Source organism: Panthera pardus, unplaced genomic scaffold (assembly GCF_024362965.1).
Source record: "Panthera pardus isolate Hobbes unplaced genomic scaffold, ASM2436296v1 HiC_scaffold_6, whole genome shotgun sequence".
NCBI lineage: Eukaryota > Metazoa > Chordata > Mammalia > Carnivora > Felidae > Panthera > Panthera pardus.
The window spans coordinates 51153521-51177125 of NW_026526991.1; the positions used below are offsets into that span (position 1 = coordinate 51153521).

The 23605-nt window shown below is 39.2% G+C and overlaps 1 protein-coding gene across 2 annotated transcripts in view; it reads right to left on the reverse strand.

Annotated features, from left to right (window-relative positions):
* MSRB3 (methionine sulfoxide reductase B3) overlaps positions 1-23605 on the reverse strand; it is a 172664-nt gene that overhangs the window by 86175 nt on the left and 62884 nt on the right. For both annotated transcript variants that reach the window (XM_019455013.2, XM_019455014.2), the window contains exon 5: positions 3642-3670. In XM_019455013.2, the coding sequence (XP_019310558.1) occupies positions 3642-3670 (29 nt within the window). The remainder of the gene's footprint in view (positions 1-3641; positions 3671-23605) is intronic.

Genomic DNA, 23605 nt, shown 5'->3' on the forward strand with positions numbered 1-23605 from the left:
TTTTTGTTTTTAACTTCTTTCGGTGAAATTAAAAAAAAAAAAACAATTTAGTAGAGAACTGAAAGAGTTAACGAAGTTTCCAAAGGTGCCTTGCTTATTCAAGCAAAGTTTACACTTCAACCCTGTGCATGTTAACTTGTGATCCTCCCCATCCAGATGACAGAAAGCAAAGCCAGTAATTTCTTTATTTAATTGGTTTGCATCCACACACTGACCTCCAGGGCTCTGTTTACATAGCCTATCATGCAATATGCTCCACAGTTCCCTGCCTCTTTCCAAAGCATGTTTCTCCTGAGATTTGATATATAGCTTTCATGTTTAATCACTGCATTAGACTCAATGCTCTGCTTCCTCCACATCAACTGACTTCCCTTCTTGGGAGGTGGGGAGAAGAGCACGGCTTCTTGCTACTCCTGAACATAAAAGGAAGTCTGTTTCACTCTATTAATAAAATCACCAGCTACACACGAATGCAGGCAAGCAACAGCAGTGCATCAACTAGGAAACGGCATTAAAATGGAAACCCTAAAACTGCGTGAGAAAAAAGGTGGCCTGATTGCTCTCCATCGGCAAAGCCAAAAGCTTGACGTGACTGAGTTATAAACCAACAGAAACAAACTTTAATCAGTATATAACTCAGTACATAGAGGACACAGCTAGAGGGCAGCTAAAGTGTTAATCAAATTAATCTCCAGGACAGAACATTCCTGGGGTTCTCGGATCAGAATTAATTCAGTGCCTCTACCTTCTGGTTAAAGGTTTTCTTAACCTTCACCACAAATAGAACTTTTGAGGACCCTTTAACTGATGTGGACATGGTAATGCCACAACCCTTTCCAGAAGAATCTGTATGTGACCCACATTTCTGAGACAGACAAAAAAACCTCAAAAAAATAGTTGATCTCTTTCAGTAAATCAAGACAATCCATAACCTTCAGGCTTCAAAAATGACATGAAATGGACGTATTTTACTTTAAAATATTTCAAGCAAAGAAAGGAAAGTGAAATAAATATGGCAAATTATTAACAATAGTAAAATCTAGATGATGGATTATGTGGATGTCCACTACACCACACTCTCTAATTTTATAGAGAGTTGAAATTTTTCATTATAAAATTTTTTGAAACTTTAAAAAACACAAGTTTGTTTGCAGATGCTTTTATAGAAAAAAAAATGATATAATTTTGATAAGAAAAAATTTAAATCTCTCTCTAGGCTGATCATTCAACAACTGACATTTTTCCCCATGTGATGACAGTGAAAATCTCCCTTCCTTCCTCATGAATCTCACTCCACAGTCAGAAACTTGGTTACACACACTACAAATGTGCATAAGCCCTGCATGAATTGGGTTCCTCACTTGGGAGGGGAGCTATAGGTACATACATATACATGTAACATTTTACTTTGAAATCCTTTCCTTTATGGCTAGTCACTGACCATACTGTTTATTTTTTAAGTGTTTTTGTTTTGTTTTGTTTTGCCTTGGTAAGATTGGCATCCTCCTTCATTTACAAAGCTTACTCTGTCAGGAACACTCTTACAGCTGTATACAACATTAAGCAGAGCAAGTTCACTTTCTGTATTTGATGAACAATAGAGAATCTGAACCTATTAAAGTCATACATTTAATTGTTCCAATATGCTATCTTATTTCTGACCAAAATTTGCATGATAGAGCGTGCCAAAGAATACAGGTCCAGCTTCCTCTGCCATGATTCCCTCATTCGATACTAAGCTAAAAGAGCTTATAAGAAAACATAATTACCTGTTTCTTAATTTGAAACCATCTGAATTCTTTCCATAACATATCTAAATTCTAAATTAAAAGAATAAATAAACTTTTCATCAGTATTCCCCGTAAGATTTTTCAGGGTACAGAACTTTGTACTTTTCAAAGACATGCAGATGTGGTCCGTGATAAACCTGCTTAAAAAAATTAGGACTTAGAAAAAATAAGGATCATGAACAAAATCTTTGGTCACTAGAGTGAAAGATGTATGCCTGTACAGATGTTATAACTATCACTACAGGAGTTTAGCGGCATATTTTAATTTGGATTTCAAAATTCAACGTAAATTTTCTGACTTTGACAATAGCTGCCTAATATTTCAATTTTGTACACTATTTCCAGGTTTTACCTTCAAAATGAACCTGGTGGACTTTTTCATTTTTGAGAACTATGTTCCAGATACTATACCCTAAAATCAGTTTCTGACTGATGTTTAGGGAATTAAATCGGATCATAACAAAGTAGGCCCTTAATATGACACTTGGTGACTTACTGGCAAATGATAAAAAGACATCCCACTTCTATGTAAAAATTCATTCTCTATCAAGTCTATTCATTTATTTTTTTATCATACTTAAATATTTTACTGTTTAAAAAATGACAAAGACTTTTCACCTTATTTTGAGTCACCTCCTATGAATCAATAAAAAGTCAAGTCACTGATATAAGGCCACCATGACTTCAGTCTCCATGTAGTCAATATTGTAAACGAGAAATGTTGGTTTTATGCTATTAATGTCAGATGTGATTCAGAAGCCCAAGAACACACAGAATGGAAAGATTTCTGGTGAAATTGTTAACTCACATGTACCAACTTCATATTAAAGAGGCTCACCAAATTGGAGACATTCATAAAGGAATACAATAAAAGAAAGATGAAGCTTTTAACGAAACAGCATGTTGGCTCCTTAACACCACTACCAAAAAGAATATATAGTCCTTAGCTCCCTTGGGAGCATAATAAACAAAAAAGTGTTTTTAAGTTAAAACATAATGGAACTCAAACCAGAGTCAGAATGTTACTTTTAAATTCAATAAATTCTATGTTTCTCTGAAAATTATTTTCTCCTGGAAAAATAAAAAATAATCAACGTTTATTTATCTATTAACAGTTCACTAAAGGGCATCAGGCCTTTGTACTGAATAAGAGGAAATTTTTGTGCTTTAATTATAAACACCATTAGAAATTCTGGAACACATAAATCTCAGAAAATGACATAGAGCCTCAGTCAAACCTAAGGATTATATGGCTACATTCATGCTTAATGAAAAGAAAGCATCTAATGAGGCTGATATGCCACTGTTTGTGAGAATGTGAATTTTGTCTTGATAGATACAAAAGTAATGGCTTAAGGTGACCTTAGTTTTGCATTATCCACTCCCACAACAAAACAAATTTTTTAAAAAACTAATAAATCATAAAGAAATTTCCATTTCTACTGGCTAAAACTCCTTACAGTTTGCTGGATTAAATGTATTTATTATCCACATTTGACGACAAGTCCCTTGCACATAATCTTCAAATTATTCAGGATGCTTTGCCTACTGAGAGAATAATATTGTATTTTGAGCGGCAAGAATGTACAACCCCCACTTCTGCTCTTAAAATGGAACTCTGCAGATAGAGAGCATTTAATGCTTATTGCAGAACTATCGAGAATCCCAAAGTGAACATCTCAAGTTCTGATTCCAGGCAGCCAATCGCCCTGCTTTGAGGTGGGGTTCATATTTTGAAAAGAGGCTGCCTCGTCTGTTTAAAATCAAAATGGCTCTTGATCTGATGAGTTGCTCCTCAGAGAATAATGTAAATAAAATATACTCAGAATAACATCACTAATGTAAACATACCTGAGCCGGAGTCAAATTTGCTTTCTGACCTGCAAAGAGAAAGAAATGTTTTACAATACAAAAATTGCATATTAAAGAACAACTGGTACTTTACGGGAGGGGATGTAGTGGTTACAGATTTCAGTTCAATGGCCAACAAGGAAAACAGCTTTTTAAAATGTAAATACATATCTCTTTTAACTATTTTAAACGTATGCATTATCCTACCTCCCCTGAACATGCACATATCTGCAGAGATAGCAAGCATGAAAAAGATACTAACTTTTTAACTTGTTTTGAGAGAAGGAGCATAAATTGCGTTAAAAAAAAAAAAAAGAGGTAGATTAACTTGTTTCCGTAATATAATAAAGCAATAAAAAACTCAAATTTAAATTTATCCTCTTTACTTATTATTAAAGATTTCCAATTATTCAACACCAGGTAATTTTTCACTAAGTTGTGCGCTGAGTAAATGAACCTGGTAACCCCATACATTTAACAAGAGGGAGAAAAAAAATCTGAGCCCTTGTGGGAACATTATGTTTCAGATATAGGCTAATACTGGTTGTAAATTCAGAAGCCTTTGAAGCTCTCAGTTCGGCTGTGGGAAAACTTCTGTTGGGTAATTACTCTCAAGATGCTGCTGATGTGCTGTCAGGCAGAATTAACCCTATGACTAGGCCTATCTACACAAGCTACTATAAGACAGCATTGTCTATATCTAGCTCTCAAACCAATTAGTGGGCATGCTCCAGTCGGATTTATATCACACATTAACAATCAATAGTATATATGTTCACAGCTGCCACAGCAAGATACAAGAACCCACCAGCAGGAGTCCTGTTAAGGGATGTTACATTGACAGAGAAGATTTTTTTTTTTTTTTCCTGGGGAAATGTAGTTAACTAAGTGGGAAAGGAGATTTCTTTGAAATTATGCCAGGGTACCAAAGCACTTTTGGAAGCGGTGGCTTTCTTTACCTAAATTAGTTTCAAGAGAAGTCATCAAAGGGGAGAGGGAGAGAGGATAAGCAAGAGGCAGCTTTCTTTGTCATAAAAACCCATTTTCTCAAGTATTCCTAAATGAGGTTTCACCTGATACTTAGAGTCAATAATGGTAAAAACAAAAAAGTGTTGTCACGGCCACGGTTGCCGACAACCAGCAGTGCGATGCAGGCCCGCTCTCCCAAGCCCTAGCCTGACCGCACTCCTCATCCCACTCCTTCACTTAGACGGCCCTGACTGCTCTTCCAGGTGCAAACCACTTTTGCTTTTTGTCCTCTCTCCTCTTCTGGAAAGGCTTGCCTCGCGCCCCCTTCTTTGTTCCCAGCATCCCTGAGCACAGCTCGAAATGGCGTTGGCCCCACATCCTGCTGGTTTCCTTACCTGTCTTCCCCACTACACCTTCCTCATCTCTGCAGCCACAGCGGTTGCACGGCACCTGCTGCTTATTATACCCAACAACTGTCTGTGGAGGGGAACTTCCACCAACAAACACACATCCTTCTCACCTGGATAGGAGGTGTTCTTCCTTCTGTCTGGGCTTTTCTCCACTTATGTGCTAAAATGCATTCTCTCATCTGCCCTGGAACCGGGCTGGATGAATGACTCCTCTCTGCTGTATCTTTCTTTTTTTTTTTTTTTTTTTTAAGTTTATCGGTTTATTTTGAGAGAGACACAGAGAGAGCAACAGCAAGGGAGGGGCAGAGAGAGGGGAAGAGAGAGAATCCCAAGCAGGCTCTGTTCTGTCAGCGCAGAGCCGGACGCAGGGCTCCAACTCACGAACCGTGAGATCGTGACCTGAGCCGAGATCCAGAGTCTGACGCTTAAAACCGACTGAGCCACCCAGGTGCCCCTCTCTTGTGTCTTCAATATCGAGGTTTCCCGCAGGTTTCTCCTCCCTTCTGAAGAGGAGTGCTAAGGAATTAAATAAATGTCCTCCTTCAAGTAGGTGCCCTATTCTTGTTATCTGCTTTCTTCCTATGCTCACAATCGAGCCTATGGGAAAGGATAAACTATACCGTATGGTGTATGTTTTCTTCTCCTGACCTCCCAACACATTCGCTGTTTGAGCCACCACGATCTGTCCTTGCTAAGGTTTATCAGTGGCTTCCCGTTGCTAAACCAAAAGCTAAATGTATTGCTAAACCAAAAGCTAAACGTATTGCTAAACCAAAAGCCCTCTTACCATCCCTACTTTACTAAACCTCTCTCCGACTAACAAGCAATACTACCTGAATGTTGCACTGGGACCTCAAATGACCTATGTACCAAGCCCAATTCAATGTATTGTCCTTCAAATATAATTCTCTGCTGTATTCCCTATCACTGAAATTGGGCATCATGATATTGTCCTAGTTTTCTTCTGCACACCCTGTATCAAATTTGTCACCAAGACCTGTTGATTTCACTACCTTCCCCTTCTCTCTGTTCTTACTCTTACCACCTTTGGGCCTATCTTTGACTCAGAATCTCATACCCAGAAATCCCACCCACCCATCCAATCCGTCACCCCATCAGCTGCCAGATGTTTCCAAAACACGAATCTGATCACATTACCACCACCTCAAAAACTAGAGCAGGCCTCTCCAAACTTGGGTCACAAATTGACCCATTAGTGGATTATAAAATTAATTTAATACAACTAGTATTTTTTTTAAACCTGAACTGGAATAGAAAAGAAGACAAATGCACTCCACATATTGAGAGTCTGGGCAATTTTGCACAACTTTTGGGTACATGTACGTGCATTTGTGTCTGCGCGTGATGGCACACGTGTGTGCTATGCAGCACTAGCCTTACAAGTGAGCAAAAGGCTCTGCTTTGGTCTTCCTCTGGCTGTGCCCTCCTCCCCACCAGGCAGGGAGTCCCCTCCTGTATCCGAAGCTCCAAGTACCAGGGTCTGTGGCATTCTTCACCCAAAGGGCCCTGCCTGAGCCAGCTTCCTCACCCTAGATGGGCCCTTTCTTCAAGTCAGGTTGTTCTACTAGTGTATGTACCTCAAGCCCGAGGGGCGGCCAAAAGCTGCTGCTTGAAGGAGGGAGCTTGGACCCAAGGGCAGAAGGAAGGGGAGACAAAGAAGACAGGGCAAAATGCTATTTCTGCTCAGAGAATTCTTAATTCAAACCCTTCCGTGAGAGTGGAGGATCGGAGCACCTAGGGGCCAGAGGTTGCCCCTTGGACCAGACCGGCAAGGTCTACACAGCCTTGGAACTCAGGCGCAGGGCCGGTGGAGATGGGGGAGGGGCGATGATAGGACAGAGGCTGGCAGAAACGAAAGAGCTCCTCCCCCCAGAAAAGAAGAAAACAAAGGAGGTGTTCTCTTATGGATTCCACAGCCTTTGGAAGAGAAGGCTGAGGGAGACGTCCCCTTCTCTTCTCCCACTCTTGGCCCACTTGCCATTGTCTCTGCATTTCCCCAGGATGAATAATGAATAATAGTCTTTTGGTGGAAGTCTAAATTAACTTTATTTGCACTGTTCTCAGTTATTTGGTATCAATGGTTTTACACACAGTTTTCACTGCTTTTGTCAAGATAGATTGGTATATCCTTTTCTAACAGTTTATTGCCTTGATTTATAACTTCTTAAATGACTAGCTATCTTGTATTCCCATGTGTCCTCTTGCCCAGGTCCTGCAAGTGGTAGGACCAGGCCTGGTAATAAATCGTCATGTAAAAAGGTACTCAGTCCAGGCTCCTCCACCCCATCTCTAATCCACACCGTATCCTTCACTCTCACCAAATAAAGAACCATTACCACATTATGAGCCTGCATCCAGTACTCTCAGGCTAGAATGCCCTCCCCCCAGCTCATCACTGACAAACTCTTACTCAACTATGAAGACTCCCCTCCATCCCATCAGCACCCTGCCTGCCCCCCTTGCCTCCCAGACACTAACCTCAGCAAGATGCAGACTGGGTTTCATCCATCTGCATATTCCCAACACTTACTGAAGCATGTGACATTTAAGAGTTTTTAAAATTTTACAGTAGGGGGCGCCTGGGTGGCTCAGTCAGTTCAGCGTCCGACTCTTGGTTTCAGCTCGGGTCATGATCCCACAGTTTGTGCGTTCAAGCCCTGCGTCAGGCTCTGTGCCATGGCAGGAGCAGGCATGGCACGGAGTCTGCTTACGACTCTCTCTCTCTCTCCACCCCCACCTCCCCCCCCAGCTCTCCCCTGCTTGCACTCTCTCTCAAAATAAATAAGTAAACTTTAAAGAAATTAATTAATAGGAATTAATTACATGAATTAATACATGAACAAATGAATCTGTAATTAATTAATTAGTAGGAATTACTACATGAACAAATGAATCTGTAAACTAAAAGAAAGCTAAAAATAAGGTACAGTGGCCCAAACCTCTATAAAATGCATCTTTTGAGACATGAAAAATCATATCAAAAAACTTTTATCCCTCAGACCATCTTATCTTCTCCAGAGATAGCTGGCCAATATGTAAAATATACCCATAAAGTGCACAGAAAACATCTTCACAAACTAATTAATGATGTTAGGTATCAGTTTAAAAACAAGAGTATTTTTAGAATTCTCAAACATAGTACTGAACCTTCAAAAAACTCACAACTACTCTATTAATAATTAAGACATCATAATAGAGTTAATACTATCAGTTTGAGGGTTAAGGAAAATTGGTCCTATAGTATAAGTTAAATCAGATTTCTCAGATTTTCTATACACACATGGAATCAATACACACGTACACATTCAAGACACAAAGTATGTACTATGGACTATGATCATCCCTCCTTCTAAATCCTCTTTAAGAAAGTAAAATATAGATCGCAACAAACAAATGGCAAATGTGGGGAAAAAAAGGATTCACACATAATACAGATTATACAAGAAAAGCAAAGAACGGATGTTCATTCATTCATTCCAAACCATGTATGATGTGCTTTTTTTCAGTAATTCACTAAGCTTATACGGCAGGGATATGAAAATGCAAAAAGTAAGGTTATACGGGATATAAGATGCGTAAGTAGAATTGTCTCCACAGACACCCATTTTACCCCTTGATTACACACTCGCATCTAAGCTTAAAGCCACTCAACCAGTCCCTTTGGCAACTGCCAAAAGACGGTGAGTACCGCCCAGACTGCTACCGTCTCTCAGCATCCGTTCTCCACTTCTTATTTTTAATTTTTTTTAAAGTTTTATTTATTTTTGAGACAGGGAGAGACAGAGCATGAACGGGGGAGGGTCAGAGAGAGAGGGAGACACAGAATCCGAAACAGGCTCCAGGCCTGACGCGGGGCTCGAACCCACGGACCGCGAGATCATGACCTGAGCCGATGTCGGCTGCTTAACCGACTGAGCCCACCCAGGTGCCCCACTTCTTAATTTTAGAAATAGACTAAGTTTTAGATGGGTACACGGGCTTCCTAGGTAAAACAATTTTCCCACACTATATCCCACCTCTCTTGTAGCTAGTTGTGACCCTGTGACTAAGTTCTTGCCAAAAGGATGCAGGCAGAACTGATGTGTCGAGCACCTGATTATGCCCCTCAATAGAACTGCATCCCTCTCTTCTTCCCCCTGGCTGGAATGTCAATGCGATTCCAGGGGCTGAAGCAGCCATTCTTAGATCATGAGACGGAAGCTGACACCAGAGCATCGGCCTTTCACCACTCCTTGTACTGAAAGTACACACACACACTAGTAGCCCGTATCAATCCTGTTACATGTTTAAGCCACTATTATTTTAGAGCACTTGTAACAATATTACCACAGTAAAAGAGGCTTACACAAAATCTCCCAAATTTTTAAACCTGAACAGCTCTCATGAATTTGTAGTTGCTAGGAGAATTTCAGTATCATTACTACGTTTTAAATAATTAAAACATATGATATATGCATTCTTTTGATAACAGAACTATAGATTTTCAGAAGAGGGCAGTTTTAGTCTTTGGTTACAGTTCTATAGTCCTGAACAAATTTATAAAACTACTAATCTCTATTTATAGGAAATTAACCCAGTGTCCATGAAAGTTCTGTGTATTGAAGTCAAAAGCTTTTACCTTATTATTTTTCAAAACTTTATTTTCTCTTATGAGGAATGCACAAAGTCTCAGAGAAACTGCTTTTTGCTTAATGTTCCATGCTATCAATTTTTTTTTTTTTTTTTAATGAGACCACGTAAGTATGAGCTACATGAAGTTAATGCAGGCAGTATGCCAAAAGGTTTCAGGTAACATGTAGAAAAATGAGGGTGATGTTCTTATTGGTTTTCTTTTTCAGTTTATTTATTTATTTATTTTGAGAGAGACAGAGAGCACGAGCAAGGGTGAAGCAGAGAGAGAGAGAGAGAGACGTGGAACTGGACACAGGGTTTGAACTGACAAACCATGGGATCATGACCAGAGTCCAAATCAAAAGTTAAATGCCTAACCAACTGAGCCACACAGGGGCCCCTGTTCTTATTGTTTTTAATTGATGTCAATATAAGATTCTAGCTGCAGAAAATTTTTAGAAGGAAGAAGAAGGTGTAACAGACTGATTTTTGTCTATAAGGTCATTATATATGTCAACTCCATACCCAGGATTTTCTAAGACAATCCAGGTCAAATAACCTATACTGTTCTCCCCTTAAATTTTTTTTTAAGTTTATTTATTTATTTTGAGAGAGAGACAAAGCACACAAGTGAGTGGGAGAGGGGAAGAGAGGGGGAGAGAGAATCCTAAGCAACATAGGGCTTGATCTCACAAACCATGAGATCAGGACCTGAGCCAAAATAAAGAGTCAGATGCTTCACTGACTGAGCCACCCAGGTGCCCCTGTTGTCCCCTTAAAGCACAGAACATCTTCAGAAATTTTAACACTTCAGGATCCTACTTATAAGCCTAAGAATTTCTTCTTACTCTAAAAGTAATTCAGGGGCACCTGGGTGGCTCAGTCGGTTGAGCGGCCGACTTCAGCTCAGGTCACGATCTCACGGTCCGTGAGTTCGAGCCCCACGTTGGGCTCTAGGCTGACAGCTCAGAGCCTGGAGCCTGCTTCATATTCTGGGTCTCCCTCTCTCTCTCTCTGCCCTCTCCGGCTCGTGCTGTCTCTCTCTGTCTCTCAAAAATAAATAAACACTAAAAAAAAAAAAAATTTAAAGTAATTCAGAGGCCACTCCATTACCAGTGGCAGTAATAATAGCAGTGAATATCTGTGCCCCTTCTTTCAGCTACAGAAACATAATATGCTTCCTCTGCTTGGAACGTCCCCTCCTTCCCCCCCTCCACCCCCATTCTAGCATCCCTTAACCCCTATGCCTACTTAACGTCTAAAACTCACTCCACATGTTAGCTTAATTATCAGTTCTTTGAAGAAGAGTGGCCAGACTACATTAAGTTCCTTTACTTTATACTTGCACAGCACCAACTGCTCCTTCTTTGCACTCATCAGAGTTGTCATTCTACATTCATCGGTGTGGTTATTTGACCATATTGAAAGAGTTCAATAATTGTGGCAGACACTATTTGTTACCCATCTAATGGCCAGTCTTCCTTTTCCCTGAAGAGAGAATTTTGATTTTTGAAGAGTGCTAAAGATGTGTCCACCCCAGGAATAGATCATAATTAGGCTCTGCCAACTCTGGCAATCCTACTCTCCTTTGTCAGTGGCTGGTTCCGGGACAGGCATGTGACCCGGTTCTCAGCAGTGAGAGGTATAGGGAGGACAGCTGGGACACTTCTTGGAAAGGTTTTTTCCCCATGAGAAGGACAGGAGGGATTTAGGGAGAAGGCCCTTTTCCTACTCTCTCTCTCTCTCTCTCTGTTTCCTGCCTTTGAAGTTACTGTGTAAGGATATGACACCTAGAATAAGATTGTTATAACAATCTTGTAACCACGAGAGGAAGGCCAAGAGAATCACAGAAATGCCAACACAGAACTTTGATATCATTCCAGTTCGAGAACAGCCTTTCTCTTCTAGAGTCCTTGTTGAGTTAGTCAAGTCTGTCATTGTTAGGCCACTTTGACTTGGGTATTTCTGTTACTTTTAACCCAACATATTCTGATATTGTTGCCAAAGCAGTACTAGGTTATGATCTATCTACTTTTGTGTTTAATACACAGAAAGGAAAAGAATAGATTTAAGCATTTAAAGCCACGTTAGCTACCACAACTAAAAACCGAGAAAAATGGACAAATAAAAGGTGTCCATTAACTGCACACTTATTTTTTTTTTTAACTGACAGATATGGGGATGCCTGGGTGGCTCAGTCGGTTAAGCGTACAACTCTTGGTTTTGGCTCAGGACGTGATCTCACAGCTTCGTGGGTTCATGCCCCACATCGGGCTCTATCCTGACAGTGCAGAGCCTGTTTGGGATTCTCTCTCTCTCCTCTCTCCCTGTCCCTCCCCAATTCATACTATCTCTGTCTCTCTCAAAATAAATAAATAAACTTAAAAAAAAATAACTGAAGAAACTGGAAATATTTAAGAGGGAAGGAAGACTAATGCAAAATAATATAAATGATTTGTTTACACAACATAGAGAAGAAATCTTATTTGTCCTTAAAAGATAAATGAGGGGCGCCTGGGTGGCTCGGTCGGTGAAGCATCCGACTTCGGCTCAGGTCACGATCTCGCGGTCCGTGAGTTCGAGCCCCGCGTCGGGCTCTGGGCTGATGGCTCAGAGCCTGGAGCCTGCTTCCAATTCTGTGTCTCCCTCTCTCTCTGCCCCTCCCCCATTCGTGCTCTGTCTCTCTCTGTCTCAAAAATAAATAAACGTTAAAAAAATTAAAAAAAATAATAAAAAATGAAATATAAATGAAACATTCTCTAACTAAAATAGTTACACAATGTACTTGACAACACATTGCAGGACGAATCAAGAGACCCACGAATCTAGTTCAGAAAGCAGAACAAGTCATTTCACTTGTGAGCTCCATTTTCCTCATTAGTAAAATGAGGCATCTGAAAGAAATCAGTGTTGTTCCACACAAACTATTCCATGGAGAGGTAGCTGCCTGAAGTTTTCTGTAGTTCCCAAGAATAAAGAAAAGGAGATGGGGAAAGGAGAGCACAGAGGAAAAGTGAGTGTGAGGTGACAAAGAGTTGCATCTATAGACCTCAAGCCTATGGACAAGGAAGACTGAAAAAACAGATAATTCTTAAGGCCTTTTCTGGCTCCCAAGTTCCACAACTGCTCCCCAGACCATACTGGTAACTGCCTTCTTCAAATTCCAGGATCATTTCCGGTCTGCATCATTTACAGCACTTTAATCGTATGTTTCCCTGAAAATAATTCAATTGTTTCTTCTGTATATTTATATCTCTAGGGAGAATAAAGCTTTCAAACTAAAGACACCCTTAGCTACTGAAAATAAATTCAAAACGCTAAGGAAAAACAGTGGTAAAGAGAACAGAATACACCTTCTTCGTATTATGAACTGAACTGTCCTCCCCAGATTCTTATGTTGAAGTTCTAACCCCTGGTGCTGTGACTGTATTTGAAAATAGGGTTTTTGAAGAGGTAATTAAGTTAAAATGAAGTCATTCAAGTGGACCCTAATCCAATATGGCTGGTGTCCTTATGAGAAAGGGAATCAGAGGGCAGACAGCCACCCACAAGCTAAGAGGGGAAGCCTCAGGAGAAAGCAGCACTGCTGACACCTTGATTGGGGACTTGCAGCCTGCAGAGCCGCGAGACGATACACGCCTGTTGCTTACGCCACCCAGGCTGCGGTACTTTGTTATGGCGGCCCTAGCGGACCACCGCCCTCCGTTTCTTCTTCAGCCAAATGTTCAGCAACCTCAAACCTCCAGCACAAGCCCAAAACCCAGAAGTTAGTCGGAAATAACAGTGTCACCGCTCTTATACACTTTAACCCATTTTAGGTACAATGTCATTTTGATCTCTCTATTCTCCCTCACTATTTTTAACCACTTTCAGCCAAAGTGCTTTACCTGCATTTTGAGCACGGGGCAGCTGCTCCTGCAAATTACCAGAGGCCACCAGTAGGCAGACATAAGACCCTGACCAATGGGCTCTTTGTCTCGTCATGTAGCGGCGGGAGAATGTTTCCAATGGTTTTGCCTGGTTCTTTAACACCGGTGTTGTGTACAGATTTGGCACGTGCTCTCTGGGGGATGAGGCAGACTTGGGAGGTGGTAAAATTTATTGCCCGACATCAGTTTTACACTTCATATTTGTGTTCTTATTTTCCCTGGAGATTTTCATTTCTACTCTAGGTTGTAATCAGAAGTAGAACAACAGAAGTTGTGGCTAGCAGGTTAGTGCTAGACACAAGAATTGGCAGATCCTAACATTTTAGAGAGAGACAACAAAAGAAACTCAAACAAGGGCAATCCAAACTTGATGAGTGTAGAGGCAAAGACTTTACACACCTCAGCGGCCGATGGGAGCTGTCAATGGGAGATGAAAAGATAAAAGAATATCATCCTCTACATTTTCCAGAACTCTATAAGAATTCTTTAAAGGGATAAGCAGAGCCATATGTACCTCATTAGGGCCTCACTGGTTTAATAACTAATATTAATAATGATGGCTACAAGTCATGAAAGCAACCTTTTAAGTATGCTATTTAGTAAGATACGGAAGTACATTCCTTAGGGGCTCTTGGGTGGCTCAGTTGGTTAAGTGTCCTTCTTTGGCTCAGGTCATGATCTTGCGGTTCGTGGGTTTGAGCCCCGCTTTGGGCTCTGTGCTGACAGCTCAGAGCGTGGAGGCTGCTTTGGATTCTGTGTCTCCCTCTTTCTCTGCCCCTCCCCTGCTCACACTCTATCTCTTTCTCTCTCAAAAATAAATAAACATTAAAAAAATTAATAAAAAAGAAGTATATTACTTAGCATTTTCTTTTTAAAATCATTAGCTAAAACTTTTAAGGTTAAAATAGATGTTTTAGTTGTCTAAAGAATATGTTTACAAAGCCATTCATTTCCTAGATATTGCTATACACAAACAGAAGAAGCAACACAAAATTAGGAATAGAAAAGCACAAATTAAGAATAAAGAGACCATGGCAAAAAGATCTAACTGCCAGTCTTAAGGGTACTTCTGTTTCTACAAAGCACTAAAAAAGTCATTTAGATCTTTAAAAAATCCGTTGTGTTTCCATTTGCAGAGTAAAGATAATAATATCTGCTACTCTATACAGTTCTTTTTTAGAACAAAATGAGTAATGGCTGAAGCACAGGAAAATGCTATAAGGATAAATTTTCCTTGAGAATTTTAGGATTAAACAGTTCAATAATTAAACTAAATATAGTAACTAATTTTCATGACATTCATTATTTCACTTAAAAATTTTGCATTTCTAGTTGAAGCCATTAAAACTCAGCCTAAGGCAAACTTTCAAGGGCAAAATGGGTGAGAAAGTCATCGATTCCTTTCCCCATTCATCCATTACACATATGAATTGAGCACTGACTATATACAGGTACTGCTTTAGGCCTTGGGATATAGCAGAGACTAAGTCAGACAAGGTTCCTGCTCTCAAGGAGCTCACACTCTGGTGAAGAGAGTCAGATGGCAAATCACATAAATAAGACTATTTCATATAGAGGCTGAAATAGAATGCCTTCCATCATAAACTCTAGAGGGTACTGGGATAGAAAGTTCCTGAGGTGGGGGTGGGGGGAGTGGGGAGGCGACCTGTTTTAAATAAACTGTCAGAGAGATGCTGTAGGAGGATATGACATTTCAGTTGCCACAAGAATGAGAAAGAGCCCACATCCAATGTGGGTGCAAAACAGAATTTTGGTACCGATTCCCAAGGAAAAGGCAAATGTAAGAACCCAAGATTAGCATGGAGAAAAAAGAATAGGAGCAGGAGGGGGGCAGAAAGGAGGAAGGAGAGAAGAAGGGGCAAATAAAGGCCAATGTATCTAGAAAGAAGTGAGTGAGAGAACGGCAACAGATGGAAATCAGAAAAGTAAACAAGGGCCAGATCTCAACTTTAAAAGCCACTGCCAGAAGTTGTGATTTTTAAGCATAAATCATCAGAGTTTTTAAAGAACGAATTATAGTCTAATCACAATTATGTAAATTTTCACTCTACTATGTGAGAAATGCACCACAATGGAACAACAACCAAAACAGAGAGGCCACCTGGCACCTGACCTTGGTGGTGGTGGTGGTGTTCTTTTAAGTAGGCTTCATGCCCAGTGTGAAACCCAACATGGGGCTTGAATTCACAAGCCCAAGATCAGAACCCGAAGTGAGGTCAAGAGCCGGATGCGTTAACTGACTAAGCCACCCAGGCACTCCGAGATCTTGGTTTTTAATACCATTCTCTAATAAAAGAAGCCAAAGCTCCTTGGAGAAATGACTGATTCTAGAACTGGGGTAGGAAATACACAAGATAAACCTGGATTATCAAGTAGTGCTATAAAACAAAGAAGGGCTCAAAAATAAACAAATAAAAACCCTACATTGATGGAGGTATGTCAAACAGACATAGGAGCCAAAGCTGGAACAATATGAACAATAAAATAAAGTAGTATTGAATTATAAGCCAAAGTATAAACTAAATATCCATGTGTCCACATTGATATAAATAAATGATTAATCAAACAAATGAGAGAAAAGGCACGCATTTCTCTTGGCAGAAGAATTCCAGATAATTTATGTAGCTACTCTGCCCTCAAGATGAGGGACATAACTCTCCACTCCTTAAGTGTGGGCTGTACATAGTGACTTCCTTCCAAACAGTACAGAAAGTGGAAAACAGAGTAACTTTACAGTGGGGAAACCTAACAAATACTGCCTCAGCCATGTGACCAAGTCAATATTAAATGTGATATCATGTTGATAGTATGTACCGTTGATATGATGTGATTGAAATGGCACTTTATCTCTGTGATCTTCCTCGCCAAAACCCATAACCACAGTCTAATCATGAGAAAAACATCAGACAACTTCCAATAGAGGGGCATCCTACAAAATACCTGACCAATATTCCTCAAAACTTTCAAAGTTATCAAAAATAAGGAAAGTCTGAGAAACTGTCACAGTCAAGAGAAATCTGAGGAGACGTGACGAGTAAATGTAAGGTGGTTCCCTGGATAAGATTCTGGAAGAGAAAAAGGACATTAGGTATAACCTAAGGAAATCTGAATAAAGTATGGATTCTAGTTAATAAACATGTATCAATATTAGTTTATAACTTATAACAAATATACTATACAAATGTAAGATATTAATAATAGGAGAAACTGCATAAGAGAGTATATGGGATCTCTCTGTACAATCTCTTCAATTTTCCTGCAAATCCAAAACTGTTCAAAAAAATAAAATATATTAAGAAAGCCACAGCAGAAAAACCATCACAGAAGTTCAGGTAACAGATGATAAAGATGATGGTAAAGCAGTGAATATGGTGAGGACTCAGAATCCAAATGTGTTTTGAAAGCGCACAGTGCAAAATGTGTTGGTAGATTAGGGAGGGTGAAGGAAAGAAGAATTAAGGATGACTCTTGGAATTTTTGTTCAAGTAACTAGGTAAATAATGAATAGTACCTTTATTTAGTATATGGGGGGGGGCGCACAAGAGAATAGGCTGCTTCTGAATCATTTGCCACATCTATTTGTTGCTAATTCCGGATTTACTCTTGTGACTTGGTAGGGTCGATAAAGTTTCAGGCTGTATGGTCCCTCACAGGATCTCAGGTTACTATATATATATGTAATATATATATATTTATATTTTTTTAACCAAAGACACAAAAAGTCTACTTTCTAATAGAAAAGTATATAACTGCCTTGAAAAGAGATGACAGAAGATGTTTCTTGACCTAACTTTGAAATAAAAATTAGGACTAAACCATTATGTTACCCAAATAAATGAATCTGGAAGATATAGGATTTTCTGAATTATATCAAGCTTTTACAAAACACAGATCGAAGAGTTTGGAAATCTATACTTTTCAGTTCTCCAGATGATCCTAAGAACCACTGACCTGGATGGCATTCCTTTAAAGCAAAGGAAATTTCTATTTAAAATAGCAAGGCATCCCACTTTTCTTCTTTTTATATATATATTTGTTTATATATAAACAAATTTTAATTTGTTTATATTAGTAATTTCCAAAGTAACTTTTTGCCCAATAAAGAAGTAAAAAATTTCCCAGGGCTTTTGTATGAATTCCATACTCAGAAATTATTAACACATCCCTGTTATAAAGTTATCTTTGTGGGAAATAATGAACTAAGCACCAAACTAGTGAAAAATCTGTTAGAAAAGATTCAGTTCCCAGGCAAAATAATAACAACAACAACAACAACAACAACAACAATACATTTGCTACTTTCTTGGTGAACTTACTAAAAATATTTTCTTTTACAGCTATTGTCCCTGCCCACACAAATGAAATGATAAATCCTTAGATTCCATGAATTACTCAGACTGGGCTGGCAAATTAGCTAAAAAGATTATCACTAAGGTGATGTGTCTTGCGTAGTCAGTAAATTTACGCTCCATTATACTCCCAAGTAAAAATAATATGAAAGACAAACATTCGATATCAAAAAGCCTTCCCTCAAAGCTGGAGACCATGAAAAGAAGTTCACCAGAAGATGTGAACTTTCACGAAGTCATAGTCAAAAGCATTTATGGAGTGCTCACTATGTGCAAAGCACTTGATTTGAAGGAAGAAGTCTTGTTTAAAGTAGCCATAATTCAGCCCATAAAGCCCTTTATAGTTTAAGATCAACAATTTGAACCTCAGTCAGAAGCAAATGGGTAGCTGGTTCATACTGGAGGATGCAGGTGTAATTTGGTCAGTGCCACTCAGTTTCTTAAATTGAATGGACCTTTGCAGTTTGTGTAAATTCCACTTCTGGGTGGTCCTCCAGAGCAATCTCAAAGAGGGCACACCACAGAGGTACTGGAGTTAATTTATGCTTATGCAGACTATGAGTCATGCAACGGCCATTAACACTATATACTTAAGTGAGTACATAGAAGTAAAACGTGCAAATCTCCAGCAGCATAAAGCCAACTTCCCTCAGGGCAGAAAAACTTCAAGTAGGATGAGCACTGAAAAATCTGTCAAGGCGCTAATGAACAAGTGTAGCTTGTTCCAAGCACGTTGCAAGATAATAAGAGAGAAAATATAAATGGCAGAAGAATTCGTGGGTTACATCCAGCTAATTCATGATTATGAAATACAGTAATGACGTAAGGTAACAAATACAGTTATCTGCTTTGACTTTGACTCTCCTTTCCTTTGTCTACTCACTGGTGGTGGTGTAAGGCAGTAAAGTGTTCAAATAGTAGAAGCGACAGCGACACGAACAAGAGTCGCCACGTGTTGAACTCCTGCTCTACGGCAAGCATACTTTAACATACACAGGCAAAAAAAATCTAGACAACCCAAAAAACTGAATATTAAACACTTATCTCAGAGATGGACAATCACTAATCTAAAAGAGTTCCTTTTGGGGTACCTGGGTGGCTCAGTCGGTTAAGCGTCCAACTTCAGCTCAGGTCATGAACTCGCGGTTCACGGGTTCGATCGAGCCCCAAGTCGGGTTCTGTGCTGACAACTCGGAGCCTGGAGCCTGGAGCCTGCTTTGGATTCTGTGTCTCCCTCTCTCTCTGTTCCTCCCTCACTCGTACTCCGTGTCTCTTTCTCTCTCTCTCTCTCAAAAATGAATAAATATTTAAAAAAAATAAAAAAGAATTCCTTTTACCTATTTCCTAAAAGGGGAAAAATTAATCTTCTGTTTTAAAGTTTACTCTATCTGGTCTTTAAATCTCTTTCCCTCATTTCTAATACCTTAAATATATCCTTCTTTATGCCTTTCTTCAGTGTATCAAAAAACATAAGATAAAATTTTCCCTTGAGTTTGCTTTCCCTCCAGTTACAAGGGGTTAGCCTTACCATTCCTACCTTAACTATAATGATGTGACTATGATGACTATGTTTTCTGGGATCATCCCAATTTCAAATATTTTACATTATCTCCACTTTGGTTTGTGGTTTGAAACCATAAGATTGCATCCAAAAAATTGCATTCACAATCTTTGCTCTCACTACTACTTCTAAAGAAATTGTTCTCTCACAATTGCCAAGCCCAATGACTGGTTCTTAGTCTTCTGAGTCTTAGCATTTCATAGCCTAGGTTCATCCCTTCTGTGATTTCTATATACTTTGCTCTACATACTAAACTTAAATATCTTCTTTGTCTACTGTGGCATTTCTCAATGTGTCTCAGCGGTAATATCAGCTGCACAGTACATCCCTAGGTTAAGATTCTGAGGTCAGAATCTTTTTTTGAATCATTTTTTGAATCATTTTTGAAAATGCTACCTACAACAATCCACTTCCGGAGCTCTACAGTGAACATGAGTGAATTGTGCACTCCTTGATTTTTATGATGAACCAACCATGCAATTCATTGTAACTCTGTTTCCCAGAGAGCAATCCTGTGTATTTAGAGTACACAGGACCCTCTTTATTTTTCATGGAACACATATCAACATGTAACAGAGCTAGTCTTTTGCAGGAGTAGTATTCTGATCGAACAAATATTCACTAGAAACATGCTGTGGGGAATATTGATACACCTGAAATTTTAGGTTACAACCTGAAATCTATCAGACTTCCAAAGTTGAAGTAATGATCTTTTTCCCCAAGCCACATTTAAAACAGCAAATTAATCTTTAGTAACAGCTTTTTCTCAACAGACGGTTGAGAAATCTTTGCAGCTCTTACTGTCTGTAGTGTTTGTTGTCTGTAGTGCTGTTCCCTCCTTCTCATGGCTATTGACATCACCCTAAGGCAAATCCTTCTTAAGTCTCATCTAGATTCACGGCAACCAAGCATAAGAATTAGAGGAAAGCTTTAAAAAACAGACTCCGGGCTCCACCACAATCTTGCTAAAAATCAGAATTTGGAGGGGGGACAGGCTTGGAATTTGTGGTTCTAATGGGCAGCTAGATTTACAAACTACAGACCACAAAGGCTCCATGCCTTCTCTCCTCCCCTTGAGCTGAGCATTTTCAGTTCCCTTCCATCATCTGTTCAAGTGACACAGTTTTGAGATTCCTAACCATCAGTCAGTCACTCTTCCCTGCATGTGGTCCATTCGGCCTATGAGCCTTTTAAGGCGAGGGTCTTACACTGAACCACAGAGCACAGCACTCCAGAAATAGGCTGGCCAATTTGTGAGAGAAGTAGGGCTATCGATGATCTATTGTCTCCGGGGTTTATGCTGGACAAGCAAAATCAGTCTCCTCCTTATCCCACCCCTGCAGCAAATCACCACTCACTGTCATCAACACCAGTCTGCAATAACCACTAGGCAGTGATCGCCAAGCAGACAAACTTGCCAGAAGCTTAAAGCATTACTTACTAACTGACCTTCTGGTCTCTGTTCTAAATACGTGGCATGCTTCCTGTTCTCTAATGAACTTTCACTGTGAAAGCTGCAATGTATGCCAATCCTTAAAATGCTTTAGTATCAATGCTTCACATGTGTAGTGTTTTTTACACTTACAAAACATTTCAACACTGTTTACTTAATCCTCTCAAAAGTTTTCATGACACAGGTATTATCTTCATCTTGCAAATGAGGAAATTAAGGCTCATAGAGGTTAAGTCGCTTATTTAAGGTCGCACACATTAAATGGGGAAAATTGTGACTTTAACCTCACATGTCTTACACCTTAATCATAGCTTGCTCCACTTTAAAATGCAAGCATAGTCACTCGGCTATCATTAGAAAATTAGCACCAATTAACGCCAGAGCGTGACAGCTACCAGATGGTGAATTACTCAGCAAAAAGAATACTCAGCCAGAATACAAGGAGGCATTACAACATAATATAGGAGCGAAGGAGTGCTGCCTCTAGGAAGAGCCAGACCCGAATTTGGGTCCTAGTTGCACCTCTTACTGCCAGTGTTCCCTTGAATAAACTGCACACCTTTTGTGAGCTTTGATTTTCTGTTTCAGTTAAGAAGAATAAAGGAGACAATTTTCTTTAGAGTGCTTAGCATAATGCCTGGTACATAGTAAGCTCTCAATCAATGGTTGCCTTTTTTTTTTTTTTTTTAATCCCAATTCAAACATGACAGTTTATGAAAATAAGTCTGGAATACCTCTTCTAAAACTGGTGTCCCATCCTTCATCAGTTACCTCCAGGTGTCTGGAAACAAGAGCAGGTGAGGGCTAGAGGCAGATGGAAGACAGTCATGAGAAGGGAGAAAACCTGAAACAATGTTTGAAGTGTAGGCCAAGAGAAGGTTTGCAAATAGGTTTTAGCGAACCTATTTAGATCCCAGTGGTCACCTTTCCTGGAATCGTATCATTATTACCAGTCATTTAGGGATAAAAGAGAAGGCAGTGGGTAACGTATCTACTTGGGTTATGAGTAAATTATTAAATGGACAAGATGAATTTGGGCTCTAGAAAATAAATTTGGAATTGCATTCTATTTCATTCTTTCCAGTTATCACTGGGGAAAGATAAATTTGGGGATAGAAGAATGACATTTCTAAGGTAAGTTTTTAAAATAAATTGTTCAGGGGTGCCTGAGTGGCTCAGTTGGTTAAATGTCCGATGATCTTGTGGCTCATGAATTTGAGCCCCGCATCGGGCTGTCTGCTGTCAGCACAGAGCCCACTTTGAGTCCTCTGTACCCCCATCTCACTGCCACTCCCCTGCTTGTACTCTTTCTCTCTCTAAAATAAACTGTAAATAAATAAATAAATAGTTCAATGTTTGTAACACATAAAGACAAAATATTTAATATTTTTTTCTTATCACCCCCTAAAATACATGTTCATCTTTAAAACAAATAAAAAGGTCAGATAAAAAAAATTACCTATAATCTAATGACCCAGAAATAACTACTATTGACATTTGGCACACAACCTTATTCTAAGCTGTTTTATGTTCATGTATTTATAGATATTTGTATTTTATAAGTATGGAGTCACATGTAATTATTACTTTGTAAACTTTTAAATTTGTTTTAAATTTCTTTCCAGATCATTAAGCTTTCTTTTGCAATATTATTTGAAATGTCACATATGTTTTCACTAGGGAGTTCATTTAGCTAGATATTCAAATTAATTTTTGCTCTCATAAAGAGTGATTAAACACATTCTTGTAGCCTTATTTTAATGCATTAACATGATGTTTAGCATAAATTGCTAGCAGCGTATTTGCTAGATTAATGGCATTCAGAATCATAAGACTTCTGACATAAATCATTAAGTTATTGTCCAGAAACTTACTACCAATCCACACTCCACCTAGCAGTAAAGTGCTAATTTCCCAGACCTTGACCGACACTGAATTTGATGATATTACAAGTAAAAACTATCTCTCCTTTTACTTCATTTTTTACTGTTTTTCTTTTTTTTCTTAGAGAGAGAGAGAAAGAGACAGCGTGAGCAGGGGAGGGGGCAGAGGGGGAAAGAGAGAGAGAGAGAGACAGAGACAGAGACAGAGACAGAGACAGAGAATCTTAGGCAGGCTCCATGGAGCCTCACGCGGGGCTCAATCCCACAACCCTGGGATAATGACTTGAGCCAAAATCAAGAGTTGGACGCTCAAATGACTGAGCCACTCAGGCACCCCTTCATTTTTGTTTTTTTATTCTAAGAGGTGGAAGGTTTTTCATCTTCTACTCATCTCCCAATGCTTGTCTTTCTCAATTCATTTGAATATTAATCTTCCGTTTCTCACATGAGTCGCATATATTCCTCCCAGGTGGCTTGTTTGCCAGTTTTTTAAAAGTGTTTTTGAGCTATAGAAATGTAAAATATTTAGGTAATCCAAACATTTTTTTTATTTTTTATTTCTGCCTTGGGAATCTTGTTTAGAAAGATTTACCTCACCCCAATGTTATACAAATTTACCTTTATATTTTTCCCTAGGACTTGTATGGTCTTATTGTTAATATTTTAAATTTTTATTTAACCTAGAATTTTATTGGGGTGTAAGACACTGGGTTGTAAGATATTGAGGGTAGGATCTAAATTTATTTTTTAAATATTT